The sequence below is a fragment of the Cupressus sempervirens genome, chromosome 2 (assembly GCF_028749045.1).
Source record: "Cupressus sempervirens isolate cs-2001-9-10 chromosome 2, ASM2874904v1, whole genome shotgun sequence".
NCBI lineage: Eukaryota > Viridiplantae > Streptophyta > Pinopsida > Cupressales > Cupressaceae > Cupressus > Cupressus sempervirens.
Window position 1 is genome coordinate 308,918,911 of NC_143119.1, and position 17,452 is coordinate 308,936,362.

Genomic DNA, 17,452 nt, shown 5'->3' on the forward strand with positions numbered 1-17,452 from the left:
TGTTTTTGCAGTCGAAATGAAATTATTCACATGGAGTTAGGTGCAGCCCCTAGACTGTATATATATATATTCTTGTATAAAGGTGCCTGTGTAATAGTCAAAAATGTGTATACTAATCCATTGATGTTCAGTCTGACTTCTAAGGCATGCATACTAGTTGCTACACACATCTTCAACAATATTATATCTGCTCTATGCTCCAGTGAATATATACACAGCCATCAAATAATAAATCTTAGAAACACTATTATTTAATCAACTCCTTCAAATAATCATGGCTCATTATAGTGGTAAGGCTTCATGACTCCATGAGATATCAAAATTATTATAACTTTTATGTACATTTGGCACACATATGAACTATTATTCATGAAACTTCGCAGGCTTGGTAGGGAAGCCACTCTCATACCATGTTGAAATTCTGATTATTTGCATATTATGTGTATCTATATTCTTCATTGTATTCAAGATGAAGATTTGGTCTTCCTTTTTATACATTGGTGGTGCCTCTTCACCAAGGGTCACCACTCTTGGCTCAATTTAGTTAATTAGAATAATTATCTTGTATTATTATATTATATATAATTGCAATAAAATAATTATATCACAATACTATTGAACTATAATTATAAGATTCAATAATAATATTATTTTATAACAATTAATATAATTATATAATAATATATTATAAAAATATTTATTTATTGATTAATTAATTAATGTCTTGTATTATAGGAGACATCATTGTGAATCAGATATGTAAGCCTCATGAAGCTATTTTCAACAGTTCCAATTAAGATGCATTTTCGTGTGAGGTGGTGATTGTAACATGTATCCCACCTCGTTTGTTGTCCATGGATATTTTATCTCGAATGGATGAAATGTTGTCTTATAAAACAACTTGAAAATTGTTAAATACATTGTGAGCAATCAGTGCAATAGGGAAATCAGTAACATTTGAACCATCTACGAGTAAATTTGTATGAGTCATTTGGTTGTCAATTGTGAATTGGTTGCTTAAAACTACTACGAATCTTTATGTATGGATTACCTTGTCTATACTAGGATGACTTAAAAAAATTATTCTTATCATCTTGTGCAAGTTATAAACCATATGCTGATCCCTTGCCAACATGTAATATCTTGAGCAAATATACATATCTCTTACATATCATTCAAATGTTGCAGTAATGCACAGTGGCTTATGTTTTTGGTGCTTGAATATATTTAAACTAAATTGAGGACCTCTCAGATGTGGCCAGTTGTTGTTGTCGATAAATGTATAGTGTAGCCGACAGGTAGAGTAGTATCCGAACGGGCGCGTCACGTTTGAGTCACCCCTTCAAAAAGGTATATGTACACGTCCGAGATGGACTTTGGGAATCGATAGATCATTGTAGTCATTGTAATCGGATTGTAATCTGCAAGTGCATACATGAATAAAGTACCTGTTCTGAATCGAATCGTGTTATACATGTGTTAAGCTTCTTACCCTATGCGGTAAACATTTGGCGCCATTGCCAGACATACCTGGAACAAAGGAATGATATGAAGATTAATGCCGAATTTGCCAAACAAAGATCGAAATAAGGTGAAAGATAAGAATGAACTAAGTACAACAAAAGAAATTTTAATTTTAACACAGCAAGCAGAGCGCAGACAGAGACTTCAGCAGATTGCCGAGGGGCACCGAAGGGGTGAAGAGGCACAGACGGAGGGAGTGCACTCACCTAGTAGGCTGAGGAGTGCCGAGGAATTGCTGGAAGAAACTCGACAACGCTTGAATTTGGTGGAGGAAACAAGGGAAGAATTCCTTAACCTGTATACGTCGAGGGGAGAGTGTCCGAACGGAAGGGAAGCAACTCGCACGGCTCGGAGTGCCGAGGGAGCACGAGCGTGGAGGGATCTCTTCGTTCCTGATACACCGGACGAACGGATACAGGCGGAGAATAGAACGTCACTTGAAGACTTCTCACCAGACAACGCTGTTATACAGAACAACGCGGGAGTCCAGAACAGTGCAAGAGCACAGAACAACGCGGGAGTTCAGAACAACGCAGGAGCACAGAACAGCGCGGGAGTCTAGAACAGCGTAGGAGCACAGAACAGCGCGGGTACACAAGTACCTCAGAATCAAAGACAAGTAACGATGGCTAGCCCTAAAGAAAAGTTACCCAAGTTTCACGGTGATGGTCTAGCAAACCCTATCAGACATTGTAAAACATGTGAAACCATATGGACGGCAAATGGTGTGACGGATGAGGATGATTGGGTAAGACAATTTCCAGCGACCCTACAGGGTGTGGTGATAGATTGGTTTTCTGACACTAGTCCTCAGAAACTTAATACATGGGAGAATGTTAAAAAAGAATTTATAGCAGAATTTAGATCACTCCGAGATGGTAATGAAATAGTGGCAAAAATCTATAGCACCAAACAAGGAAAGAATGAGACAGTCCAAACCTATGCTAGGCGACTAAAAGAATTGATCGAAAAGATGGAGAGTCAACCAGCGGATGGGTTGAAAAAACGGTGGTTCGTGGAGGGGCTGCGGCCGGCTCTTAAAAAGAAAATGAAGATAGTACCACCGGTGTCGTACACCGATGCATATACTCGTGCCATGGATTTGGAAACCGAATAGAAGACGAGTAAGAAGAAGAAACATAAGTCCTCTGATTCGGATGATTCATCCTCGGAGAGTAGTAGTAGTGATGAGGAATCGAACAAGAAGGTGAAAGCGCTACAGAAGGATATGTTGCGGATGATGAAAGAATTCAAAAATTTGAAAAAGAATCCGGATACAATAAAAGGAGAACTGTGGTGCACAGATTGCAAGGAGGATGGCCATACAAAGGGTTCATGCCCGAAGAAGCAATTTTGTGACATCTGCCAAGTGGCAGGGCATTCCCTGAAAGAGTGCCCATTTAACTTAAAAACAAAAGGACACCAGAAAGTGTTACTAATGCAGGAAGCGTCGAACAATAGCAATAACACAGGCAATGACGCAATTTCAGGTGGCTATCGAAATAATAATAGACGCGGAATGGGTGGAAACAATAACAATAACAATGGAGGCCAAAGTAGAATACAATATAATGCAAGTGGACGGCCAATGATACAGTGTTGGGCATGTAATCTTTGGGGTCACTTTGCGAGGGATTGTACTACGAAGGAGGCGCCGCAACTACTGTGCAGATGGTGTGGTCCAGGGTACCATGAAGATTCAAAATGTCCAAAGCAAAGCGTAAATTTATTAAGTATTGAAACAAGTAATGAGAACGTGTTGGCTATCATGCGGGAGCAGGCGAGGAAGGCAAAATACCTGAATGCGGAAGAAGAGGAGAGGTTACAAAAAGCCCGAACGGAGATAGAGAAGCAGATGAGAGCGGAGAAGTCACAAGTAAAAACCACTGCGGAAACTCCAAAGAGAAGCTTGGCGTAACAAAACATGATGAAACAGATAATGCAAACGGAAGTGCCAATTAGATTAAATGATCTTCTCACCATGCCACATTTGTGTACGGCTATTATAAATATGACACCGTCCCCGAGAGTGACAGAGGAAGCAAAGGATAGCAAGGAAACAACCTCACCAGCAACAACAGAACCGATGTTATTAGCACTTACGACAGGTAGACACCCAGCAGTGGTGGAGATGGGCATTCTGGGTACGGTGCTAACGGATACAATAGTAGATGGAGCATCGGGAGTGAATGTGATGCCGGAAGATATCTGGAAAAAACTTGGAAAACCAACACTATGGCCACCCACCTTTCAGTTACTAATAGCAGATCAACATGGGATAAAACCCTTGGGCACTCTGATGGCACAGCCAGTAACAATTGGGACACAACCATTTTTACTGGATTTCGTAGTCATTCCACTAAAGAGAAGAGGGTACGACGCCATCTTGGGACGGGGGTGGTTGGTGCAAGCTAAGGTAAAGCATGATTGGAAAAGGAATACTTTGTCAATGGAGAAAGGAGGTAGGAGATTTATAATCGATTTGCATACATAGATGGTAGGAGAAGAAGCAGCGTCGTCGGACTCAGAAGGCGAAGGCAAGAATGATGACGAAGGGAAAAAAAAGGATGGAACCAGATGATGAAGGGGTGCTAAGATTGGAAGGAGGGTCAACTGATGACGACTTAGATTCTGTGAATGGACTACTACACTGGCAAATGGAAGACTATGAGGTCTTTCCGAGTTGCAATATTTTGAGTGTCGAGGAAGGAAAAGAAGGCCATAAGTTTTCGAAGGAGTACAGTGAACTGAAGGAAGGAGAAGCGCAGGTGGATGAAACATCGGCCCATACGTTCAGTAAAGATAAACCGATGAAGTATGAAGAGCCGACGGTGAAAACAATGAACTTGGGTGATGAGGAAAATTCGAAGAACATTCTTGTAGGAGATGATTGGAACCCAGTATTGAAGGCAACAGCTTGGACGTATAAAGACTTAAAAGGAGTACCACCAGAGCTATGTGTCCACTGGATACCATTAATCGAAGGTGCGGTACCTATACAGAAGCGGTCGTACCGAAGGAATAAGAAGTATGCAGCATGGGCCATGGAAGTTGCACAAAACAGGTGGAAGGTATGGCGTCAGAAGCGTTTAAAATTAAACAGATTTCAACCTGGTCAGTTAGTACTAAAGTATAATGGACGAAATGAAATAAGGCCTAGAAAATTTAAAGTTAAATGGGTTGGACCGTACAACATACAGGAAGTTGGGTATAACGGAGCAATTAAATTATGGACACTGGACGGAAAAGAAATACCAGATACCGTAAATGGATCAAAGTTGAAAATATACAGAGAAAGAAAGGATCCTCCGCCGACAAACAGCTGAACGAAGAAAAGGTGTGTAAATAATGTATATATGTAGGAAGTGTATATTTTGAAGCGAAGTTAGGATAGTTTAATTTATAAAAAAAAAATTTTTAAAAAGTATGTGGCAATAAATAAGAAGTCAGATGTGATAGTTAGAGAACAAGTGAGAAGGATGAAAATAAATTATGAAGTAGAACCGTACGGCCTCAAAACAACCTTATTGGAAAAGATTTTAAAAATAAAAAATAAAATAATAATAAACATGATAAAAAGCTAAGCAAGCAAAGTGAGGAAATAAGAACAAAGTAAGAGTTTTGATGATCGTACGGCCCCCTAGATGACCTACGGCCTTATTGAACAACTGTACAGCATCATTGAACGACCGTATGACCTCAAATAGAGTTATGTTGGAAATAATAATAAAGCAAGCTTAAAATTTGACATGACCGTACGGCCCTAGATGCCCATACGGACCCAAGACTTATGTGATGGGAAAAAATATAATGAAGTAGAAGAAAGGACCGTACGGCCCTATCCTGTACGGACTTGGAGAGCAGTGGAAACAAGCCGTACGACCTTAAGAAGAGTTGAGAAGAAGTTTACACCATACGGTCTCAAACAAGTAGAAGCAGATTTCACCATACGGATTGTGGCCAGAAAGTAGGAGCAAGCCGTACATAAGAGCTAAATAGGAAGCCGTACAATAGAAATTGCTCACAGGATTTGTAGAAGCCATATAGTACGAAAGCTGGCAAAATTTGTGAACAATAATTGCCATAACGGTGTGACATTTATTCACAAAATGACAAAAGGATAACAGTTATGTAGTCTATAGGAAAGAGGAAGTGGAAGAGCAAAAAAAAAAAAAAAAACGACGACAGATTGAAACAATTCGGAATGAGTAATGCATGATGCCACAAGGAAGGGTAGACATAAGCAGTTGCTAGAAAGAGTGTGGAATTGGAAGAAAATGACAGAAATAGTGTGTTTCGTGCAGTTTTGTGTGGGTTTCGGAGTGCTAATTTGGTCTTGGCAGCGTGGGGGCACTACCCCTCGACCCCGCGGGGGCGTTGCCCCCTAGACCCCCAGTCGTTGCGGATATTTAGTCATGAGAAGTGTGACCAGTTGATGAAGACTTGGAGATGCTGCAAGCATGGAGTGTCTGTGTACCAGAGGCACTTGGAGTAAGTGTTGAACGTGAGGCTGTCTTGGTGGATGCGTAGAGAGCTCGGGAGGAGCTGATCATCCAGTTGGAGGTAGTACAGCGACACTTGGCTCAGGGTACTCAGGAGTGGGAAGCAGAGAAAGCAACACGAGTGGCTATCAAGGTCAACTAAGGAGACAGTATTGTGTTAGCAGAGGCTACAGATGCAACGTGGTTTGGAGACCGGCTTGGTGCAGGCACTAGATGAACATGAAAGTGATGTGACAGAAACAAATCTATCTTGTTGTAGTTAGTCAGTTAATGTATTTTGTTGTTAATTTGTTTCAGATATTTTGTAATTGTCGTCAGGAGACGACTTTTTCTTTTGGGGGGGATGATGTTGTCGGTAAATGTATAGTGTAGACGACAGGTAGAGTAGTATCCGAACAGGTGCGTGACGCTTGAGTCACCCCTTCGGAAAGGTATATGTACACGTCCGAGATGGGCTTTGGGAATCGATAGATCATTGTAGTCATTGTAATCGGATTGTAATCTGCAAGTGCATACATGAATAAAGTACCTGTTCTGAATCGAATCGTGTTATACATGTGTTAAGCTTCTTACCCTATGCGGTAAACAGTTGTCTCAGTTTCATAGCTTAACCTTTGGTTCAGAGATTCTTCTCTGCGACTCAGGTTTCTTAAGGGGGTGGGTGGTTTCCCTCTTGGACCAGCTGCACACCCGCTTCTTCCTCCCCAATTCCGGCTTTGTAGCTCTTTTTGTTTCTTGTTACTTCCGCTTTGTCTTTCTTCGGGTACCATTGGGTGCCTTTACTGTGGGCTAGGCCCTTGTGTTTTGTTTGGCAATCCCTTTGACCCTTTTTGTGGTCATTTGTTGGCCATTAATAAACTTATCTTATCATCATGAAGACTGCCTAAAATTCATATCTTATGAAGCATCAACCAATTTCAATTGATGCTTGGTTACAGTGATTTAAAAAACCAACTAGCTCAAACAAGCACATGAGTGTCACATACCACCACTTGGGTTGTCTATTTGAATATCACTTGCATTAATTTGGTAGCTTAGCAGGTGACACCAAAATATCAATGAGGCTTTACTTATCTCATGTATCAGTCATAATAATCCCATATTGTAAATGAACTTGAAAACATAACTTAAGAAAAGGAGTACTTTTATCTAGAGCATTGCTTTATAATAATTTTGAAGCACATTGTTGACTGCTTAATTTAACATTTCAGGGCATCTAGAACAACATCAGAAGATCCTCTTCTTTGCAACGGTAAGAATAAATTTAATCTGTCACTATCCATCTATTCGATGCTGTTATTCATGTTTGTATGCATTTTGACGTGTCCATATTTGATTGATAAAAAATGGGTTATGGTTATTTTGCACGACCAGTTGCACCAGAGGATTACGCCCTGCACAAGGTAGGCTGTTTCCATTTTGTATCTTTTTCATTGATCATATGTGTTCTTATTGCGCCAGTTATTTATCAATCATTAGCCTGCAGATTATTTTTTGTGCCTTCACTTTAATCATAGTCAGGCTTAAAAGATTGCTTCTGCCTTCCATTTCGATTTCCAAAAGAATCTGAGTCTCATGTATATGTTTTAAAATCCATGATAGTGCAAAATATTTACAGTTGACCTTGTTCTGAAGCCTCCCATGGGAAATCAACGAAATATTGATATCTTCAATACACTGCTACAACCTTGGCCATATAATTTCTGAAGCTGATACAAAGCCAGACATGACTGTTTGCAATTTTTCTATAATATTGAACTGTCAACCATGAAGCCCATCCATTGCTGCCAGTTTTTATGCCAATTTGTTCTTTGTCTTCTTGTATGGCATGTCTGCTAACTCTGCACATATTGACATAATCAAATTCTATGGCTGGGATGACAGTACAATACAAATTAAGAACCCAAATGAAGAAGAAAAAAAGAGATCACCAATTGCATTCCTAATTTGTATAACATAAAAGAGCTGACCATGGGTGATGCAGGGCCAGTACTGATTCTACTATTTCAAAACCATTAAAAGAATGTGATTGTTAAACTTAGATACTTGGGAACCTTAAAAGATCTGATGTATGCCTTCTAAATTCAGGTGGCAGCCATCAGGCATATTGACACAGTCATGACTGTATTGTGCCTCTTAAATGCAGGTTTATTGTTATATATTTGATTAAGTTGCCTGCTAATCTAAAGTTGTATTACATAATTTGTTCTGCCTAGCACCCTAAAAAAATCACTGAAAATCTGCAGAGCAGCAACCCTGCTTTGTCATCAATCAATGCATCTTGGGTTCTGGTTGATGGAAATAAAGACAGTTGCTTGATCCAAATAGTCCACCATGGTAAAGAAACACAGTTAATAGGGGTCATTCCGAACCAATCAGTTCACATATGGAAGATATCCTATCAGAGAAAATATCCCGGACATATATTTTCTGACAAGGGGTCATAGGTTACATCAGCTGCTTTATTTTAAATGCAGCATAATTAAAAAACATTTCAAATCAATTCTTGCCCATAAAACATAAAAAATGATAGCAATTATACAAGTGTACTGGCTTACAAAATGTATAAAAGGAGATCTCAAGTATTGCAGATTCAAATGTCTATAAGTAAGCTCTTTACTAATGAAACATATTGCTATTGCTGAAAGCGGTAAAACAACAGCAAAGTAGCACAATCCGGATTCTATAAAATATTAATTTTCAAAATTCAAGGAAGGCGAACAAACCATAGTATTAGATGAAGAAGTCTAAGACACCATCCAGCAAAGCAAAAGGCCACTTGGCTTTGCTCTGGTCACAAGTGGCTCTGCTCAATAAATGTTGACTGCAAGGAATGGTAACAACTTTTGTGTCTGACTTTTCTACTTTAATGTTATATATAGTTTCCATATGCCAACCAGCCTACTAAAGTTCTTTCTATTGCCGAACTAGTGAGTATGTGTGAAAATTAAACAATGCTGCTTAATGCAAGCAAATTCGTAAGTTTACTAACCCTTGCTTCTAATGACTTATTCAAAAGAAATAACTAATTTTATACTTGAAAACAATGGAAACAACACAATCATTTATAACAGATTAAGCTAATCTTAGTTTTCCTTAATCTTTTGAATTGACTTATCAAATGTGTCCTCCTTATACTATGTTCATTAAGCTATGGCCTCATATTGCAAGAAATGGTAACAACACCCTTGTAACCTTGTTTTCTACTTCAAAGTTTTATACAGTTTCCATACACTAGCCAGCCCACTAAAGTTCTCTGTCAGGGAGTTAGTGAAGATGTAGGAAATCTAAACTGTTTCTCTGTCAGTGAGTTAGTGAAGATGTAGGAAATCTAAACTGTTCTACTTAATGCATGTAGATTTTATAGTCTACTAACATATACTTTAAATAACTTGTTGAAAAGAAACTAGTAATGTTTATACAAGACAACAATAGAAACAAGGAAACCATTTACAAAAGATAAAGCCAATTAAGGTGATTTCCGTAATTCTTTCCAATGGAGTTATCAAATGCATCTATATGAACTGTCTTCATTAACTTAGCATAAGCTATTTGCTAATGATTAATGAAAATGCTACAGGAACTAGTTACTTGATATGATGAGTTTAAAAGACTGACGGGAAGAAGATGCAGAGGAACCAGATTATGTTGAAGATTCTAAATACAGACTGGAAATTGTTGACGGGAGCAGTGACCAATTCTGACACTAGAGCACCACCACAACCACCTAAGTATCTTTGCAAGAATGAATCGCTCCTTTGTACAAAGAAAATATCAAAGTACAGCAACTGAAACCTGTAAAACATAAATTAGAAAAAAGCACACTAGATTGCAAAAGAAAATAAAATTGAAATTAAGTAAATAATTTAAATAACCAAGAAGAGGGAGAGAGGATGCAAACCAACAGGTGATTTAAGGGAGATTCATGTTGAAGTATTTAAGATGGTTTAAATGAGTCTTATGTCGGCAAGAAAAGTGGATTAGAGTCTAGACTACTTAGGAGCTTGCCTACATGGTCAAGCCCCTATTTTGGTCTTTCGACTCCTACGGCTATTCAAAATATTTGTGTGTTTAGCTTTTGCAACTAGTTTCTTGTTCCATGGGTTACCTTCTTTGGTCCTGATTTTGACATTGGCTTTGCATGAGAATGACATAGACATGGTTGAACTTGGTGATAAGATTGTTGAGACTAGTTTTGTTGCATTGAATGATATGCAATTTGAAGACCTTTCCCTTGATGATTACTAGATAGTGATCCTGCGGAGATGTGTGAGAGCTTAATTATTTGGCACGAGACTTGTTTTCCTCGTACAATTTGTTCTTCAATCGTGTCGCTGAAAAATTACAGTACAACAATTGTGGAAGAACATGTGTCATAGGTCTCTTTTCAATAGCATGTATGAGAAAAGAGATATCCAAATTGAGTTTGAAATGTAAAGACAACTTGAAGAACTTGATTCTTTTCTTGAGAGTGTCGTGACTATGATTTTTGTCTTGATGATTTGGATTACTTCTTGAGTCATGCTCATGATTCAGATATTGAATATTGCCTCAACACATATGAAAGTGAGGTATGCTAGCCAACTGTTATCCAAGGATTTGATAAGGATACTACTATTTATGATGCATTTCATTTTGAAGGTCATGCTTCTACTGTTGTGGATGATTGTTCTTTATCTATGTTGGATACTTTATGTGAGTCCAGCACACAAGTAAAAATGATGTTGAGCATTAGCATATTTGCCAAGTTAAGGATCAGCTTGTTACTCAACTTGAAGCTGTGCAAAAGTTTCAAATTTTTTAGTTTGATTTGCATGAGGAAGCTCTTCTTTGTGCATATTGGCAACATTGTGGTGCACAATTTTATTTTCCTTGTGAGTTGGAGGTGTTTCTTTTTTTGTTTTATTTGTTATGGAGGTTAGTGGATGTGACAGCAACGCACTTATGTTTGAGGGAGGTTTACTTATGTGTTGTGTTGCATTATATTACTTTTTTGCTATATATTATGTATGTGTTGAACCTGTTACCCAAAATGGTAAACATAATGTGTCTTGCTAAATCACCAAGCTCAAGTCTTGTGGAGGATTTGCTTGTCCAAATCTTTGCACATTTGTCATGTCAAATAACTCACCTTCTATATATATATATATATATATATATATATATATAGTTGTATTGTCACTTGCCTTGTGATTCATAATCTGTTCTACTGTGGCATTTACTGGATAGATTTCTTGCCCTGCCTCCTTTGCCTCCAAAGTCTCAACTTCTTTCAATGAAGGATCCACCACTTCATCCCACATCGGGTCTCTCGAACCCCCATTGGGAAGTCTCCCAAACAATTGGCTGATTTGCATCTTCACCATTCTAGTTTCCCTCTCGCAGTGTTCCTTCCTTGTCTATCATGAAGAATTTCTTGCATTTTGATGTGGAATAGACCTTTCCTTCATAGCTTCCACAGTTCATGGGTGCAAAATCAATTTCCATTTCCTTTTTCATCTCCCTCCCTTTTTTGATGATTTCCAATTCATCCCACATTGTTCCATTTATATCCATCGCTTGGCGTAGTCCAATGTAAACCCCAAAGTCACCTTCAATAAAGTTCTTGGTTGTGTAGATAAAGGATCCCATCTTGTTCCAACTAAGACCTAATCCCTCTTCACACTAGTGGGTTGTATGCGGATTGTATGATTTAATCCACACAAGAGTTTTGTTCGTTTTCTACAAAAGTGGGTTGAAATTAAACTTCCATACCTTAGTGTAAAAACCAACTTTGTCCATCATAAGAGGCCTTTTTCCTAGGATAGAACTCATAAGTCATGTTTTTAAGAATTCAACTAGGAAGAAGTTGTTTGGGAGCCATTTAAGTTTGATGCCACGCCCCCACTTATCCATCCACTACTTTTGTATTCTACCACTCTAAGGCTTAATGATTGCAATGCCTTAGATGGGATGATCGGAGCTTTTTTGTCTATTGGTTTCTAGTACCTCCTATCTAATAAAGTGATTAATGTTGCATTAGTGGTCATTTAGGAATATTTAGTCTATCAAGTAGTCTCTAATTTCTTAGTTTATTTAGTTGTCTTAGTATTTTTCTATTTCTTTTTTACAATATTTCTTCATTATTTCTCTATACTTGTATTTGTAATCACTCAATCCATGAATAATGAAATATCATTACATAGTATCAGAGTGGGGAATGTTCTTTTAACAATTTTTTTAAATTCATGGACTCACTACCTAGAATTTATTCCAAAAGAAATTTCAAATATTTTTTTAATGTATAAATTATTTTTCTAAGAAAAATCGAGGTCTTATACTACTTGGAAATTTTGACGAATTTTTAGAAGTCTTTATTGAAGGTCGAGTCATCTAGAAAATCATGCAAATTTGTTTGCAAATTTCTTTCTTTGGTAGACATGGGTAATTCTAGTGGGATGAGCTTAGATTTTGTTGAATCGTGGGGGTTTTTGTCTACTCTTTTTGTGATCTAAATGTGTTTCCACACAGGAAGGGTTTTTGTCTCCTACATGACTTTTTTGGGGGGTTTGTAGCTAGAAGGGTTTGCTTGCACATGAAAGGAGCTTGTATTCTCTAGTTGGTTATTTGAGCCCTTTTTTCATGTATGCCACGTGGAGTTTCTTTGTGTCGAATTTGGGTGTGGTTTTTATTGCAACTAGGGTTTTTGCAAATGTTTTCCTTTAGAATATTTTGATTTTTGCACAAATTTTCAATAAAAATCACGAGTTTCCTGCAATTTTCACCACCTAGGGATTCAGACCTAAGAATTTGTGCATTTTTTCTGTTGATTTTTTGACGAAATCGTGGGTTTGAAGAGTATTACGCCCTTTGTAGGGTTTCCAAGCAAGGGTTTGATTTTTACTTAAAATCAGATTTTCCAGCATTTGTACTAAGCTACCAAGTATTCATGGAAGGGTTTTACAAGGTTTTGAAGCTCGAACTCTTTTCAAGTTCACATTTTCTCCTTTGTATTGTGCTTAAGAAAATGGGAGAGATGGCATTGCTGACCAACATCTTGTTGGAGGGCAATCAACAGTTCAACAATAGGAACTAAAATACTTGGAAGCAAAGGATGCTCTTGATTTTTGAGTACCAGTGTCTCGATTACATTGTTTTAAGCCTGTGTACTCATCCCACAATAATACACAAAGTCTGGAACAAGTTTGATGAATGTAGTCGAGGAGCCATTATGTTGCTGAAGTTATCAGTCACTGAAGAACTGCTTCCAGAAGAACCATCTACCAAGATTGCTACAGAGATTTGGACACACTTGAAAGATCTCCTTGAAATGTTAGATAATGTTGCTGAAGTTATCAGTCACTGAAGAAATGCTTCCAGAAGAACCATCTACCAAGATTGCTACAGAGATTTGGACACAGATTTGGACACACTTGAAAGGTCTCCTTGAAATGTTAGATAAATGACTATCTTTCCTTTTGAAGATTATGTTGTGTTCCCTTACGATGTATTAGGCAATGTCTTTGTTGGAGCATCCATATGAAGATCAATGATGCACACTATCAATTGGAGGCCATTGGTTGCAAGATGGAAGAGAACATGGTGGTGATTATGTTGAAGAGTCTACCTCGATCCTACAAACACTTTGTTGAGACACTCAACATCACCTCCACTAATGCTGACTTGAAGTTTGATGAGTTGTGCAATAAGCTATTGCATCAAACTAGGTGGAGACAATAATTTGGTAGCAACAGTGACATGGTCAGTGCAGAACAATGCATTTATTGCCATAGATAAAGGCAAAGGTGTGTCACTATTTTGGGAAGCTTGGTCATAGCCAAAAACTCTACAGTAAGCAGTTAGCTGATCAGAAGTCTAACCAGAGAAAGTCTCAATAGTATGCTCATATAGGAGATCATTCTAAAGAGGAGTCTGCATTCATGGCCAAATGACTGAAAATTTTGTCTTCTGTCAGGATAGTAAAATGACTACAAAGGAAGGGTAATAAAATAACTAGTGTCATATTAATGGTCATTTGGGAATATTTAGTCCATTAGGTAGTTTCTAATTTCTCAGTTAGTTGTTTTAGTCCTTTTTGTGTTTCTATTTCTTCTTCACAATCTTGCTTTGTTGTTTCTCTATATAAAGAGACTATGTCTCCATTTGCAATTACTCAATCATTGAATTATGAAATATCATTACACTATCTCTCTTTATCAGAAGAGTGTGTTTGGCCATGTTTACGTTGTACCCAGACCCAAAGTGTACCTGTAACTAAGCCGGTTTAAGCAGCTCATCACCAGCTACAGTAAAATATTACAGTGGATTGATGAAGATTACTTCTAAGCAAGTGACATAATCCCATTTTTCAAAAAAGTTATACTCAGTCACACATTATACTCCAGGATGTTCTACATACTGCCAAGCTATTTGCCCCCCATTACCCCCTCCCCTCCAAGTCTCATAAAGAAAAATTTACTTCCTAACAAATTCCTCCCACCAACTTAGGAAATCAAAATCGAACTTTATATCATACTTGTGTGGCAGCTTGTTTAGAAGGATTGACTGAAATGTTGCAGCTTGCATCTATAGGTTTTTTAAACTCAAAGTACCTCAGCACTGTACTTCTCTTCTGCACTTTATATTATTCTTATTGCAATAACCTTTTTTATTTCTGCATCTGATCTCTGCCATCACTCTCTCATTATTATCCTTTGGAATATTATGGCTACATCTGGATCTCTGATTTTGCTGCTCAATTGGCAGTAAAATATCCTTGTAATTGTGTACAAAGATTTCATGGCAAAGTGATGGAAACAAAGTGTACATTTGTATCAGGAGAGTTACACAATTGTATCAAGATTTAGACCTAAACATGCAGGAGCTTATGATCACTTTCCAAGGTAGAGTCCACTCACCAAGTTTCTAGAGGTTTTCTACAAAAATACTTGCTCTAGTGCCACAATTTTGGCAAATTATTTTTGCATACCTTGGTTTAGTCCTCTCTAGAAGCCATGAGAATTAGTAAATACACAGGCACCATTAATAGAAAACCTGTAGAATGTTAAGATGTAAATTTACATCCTGCTCTTTGGACCCAACATCAAGTAATTCAATGTATAGAGTACAGGTAACGTGGTTAATAGCATTTTGAATCTCATTTTCTAGTCTTCCAGAAGTCCAGTTTAATTAAGATATAACATGAATCTTCTGATTCTCATTGAAATTGCTCCCATGTGCTGCTAATAATAGGCATACCTAACAATGGGCATAAATGTAGATTATGTTATGGCAAGTGTGAGTTATTATCTATTTTATATTTATTCTTAGGGATAATTTGTACAAAACAATGTATTGTAAGTACACAATTTTATGCCTTGTTATGGTCGTCTAAAAATTTATGGTGCTTTCATTTCTCAAAACATTTGTTTATACTTATAGAGCACTGTTTTTAAAGGAGTACAGTTCTATGGCTGAAGGAATGTGTGATCACTACAACAATGAATGGTCAAATTTACCATATTACGTTATTTGCAGAGTTCATAGCCTTTTTGCTAAGTCACATCCATGATTCTTTTTTTAATGCCTGTATAACTTTTTTATGTGGCCAATGATGCTGGCATGACACACCCTCCAGCTCCACGTGAAACACTTTTGACTCAGAGCTATTAAATCACAACACTACACGTCCAAAGACAAATATTAATGCTTTCATAAATACTTTGTAAACCAATACTCAGAAATACTTTGTTGGAGATATTAATAAGTTCATTTTTACAGGAGAAGTTAAAAGGTAACCTAGCTCGGAGAGCAGAGCACTACTACTCAGAAAACAGCAGAGTTCTTGCAGGTTAGGTCCTTTTTGCAGTGATTGTCAAAATATAAATCACTTGTGTTCCATTCAGTTGGAATTCTTATTATGATTTAGGGAATAAACTATAAGTAGCTGGGGTCCATGAAACAATATAATATTCATGAATACAATCAGGATAGAACTAATCATTTGCCAGAACTCGTTTTTATTTATATTCTGGAATTATTTTAGGACTTAAGGCATGGTCTCGTGGAAATTTAGAAGACTTCGGAAGGTTGATGTCAGAGTCTGGATTGAGTTCTATTATAAACTACGAATGCGGTACACTTTAACCCAATTTCTCTCATGAAACAAAAGTTTTTGAGTATTAATGCGGTACACTTTAACTAAGGAATGCATTAAAAAGTATTTAATACAAAACTATGAAACCTGACTTACTACAGGTATTCCTTCCTATGGGTATGTAAGTGTTTTATCTAAGAGATTGTAGAATTGAATGTGAGGCAGGTTGTGAACCAATGATACAGCTTTATGAAATTTTGTTGAAAGCACCAGGTGTATTTGGTGCAAGATTTAGCGGAGCAGGATTTCGAGGTTGCTGTGTGGCTCTTGTTGATTCCAAACTTGCAGAGAAAGCAGCACTATATGTTTTTGAAGAATACAAAAAGGTTCAACCAGACTTAGCTGCACAGTTGGAAGAAGAAAGTGCTGTCTTGATTTGTGAATCAGGAGATAGAGCTTGCCTGATATGACATAGAGTCTTAACCTTGGCTTTGTTTTCAGCTGGTGAACTTCAGTGCTCAATTGCTAGCCTGCGCTTACGAAAGAGATCTTATATCAGTTGCTAGCCTGCACTTACAAAGATCCATTATTATGTAAGCACTAAGCATTCAATTCCATGAATGTACGAGTGTGTTGTATTATGGCATTCAAGATTCATTATTATTTAAGCATTCAATTCAATGAATCTATGAGTGTTGTTGCAATTTTGTTGCAGCAATTGCAAAGCTCACTCTTATTCTTCTACACTTTGGTTATCTTATTCTTTAGCTAGATTGATCGGCATGGTCAGATTTTGTTATTGTTTGCCACGATCATCATGGTTCAAATGAAATAATAAATTTAGTGTTCCACGTAGGAAATATCTATAATTTACTTCCAGAGAATGTGTTATTCATAATCCAAGCAACCTGAACAATATTCGTATTCATGTTTTTAAATGAGCACATGGACTGATAAATCTTCTTCTACATGTAAGTGCTATGTTATTCTTTAGCTGGATTGATCTGCATGGTCAAATTATCTTATTCTTTGTCAGTATCAGACCACAAATGAATTTATAATTTACTTGTTCTGTGGAAGAAATGTGTCCAATTTGCTTCTAGAGAATGTTTTTCTCGTTATCTTATATAGCAACCTTAACAATACTTGTATACAATGTGGGAACTGGATTGATATTTATCAGTTTGTTCATAATTCTTTGGTTGGAATCTGTTTGGGCTTTAATTATATGCAACCCAAAATGGAAGATAGGAAGATGGTATTCCTTAGCAGCATGTGTAATGTGACAAGTAGAAGATAAAAATCATGGTACTCCTTAAAATGTGCTGGTTGCCATTTAATTCAACATTGG

At 37.4% G+C, this 17,452-nt stretch overlaps 1 protein-coding gene across 2 annotated transcripts in view; it reads left to right on the forward strand.

Moving 5' to 3' along the window:
• GALAK (galacturonic acid kinase) overlaps positions 1-17,029 on the forward strand; it is a 235,927-nt gene extending 218,898 nt beyond the window's left edge. For both annotated transcript variants that reach the window (XM_089813521.1, XM_089813520.1), the window contains exons 10-14: positions 7,238-7,278; positions 7,401-7,429; positions 15,786-15,855; positions 16,051-16,140; positions 16,327-17,029. In XM_089813521.1, coding sequence (XP_089669647.1) covers positions 7,238-7,278; positions 7,401-7,429; positions 15,786-15,855; positions 16,051-16,140; positions 16,327-16,571 — 475 coding nt within the window. In that variant the 3' untranslated portion in view covers positions 16,572-17,029. The remainder of the gene's footprint in view (positions 1-7,237; positions 7,279-7,400; positions 7,430-15,785; positions 15,856-16,050; positions 16,141-16,326) is intronic.
• The last annotated feature ends 423 nt before the right edge of the window (positions 17,030-17,452 follow it).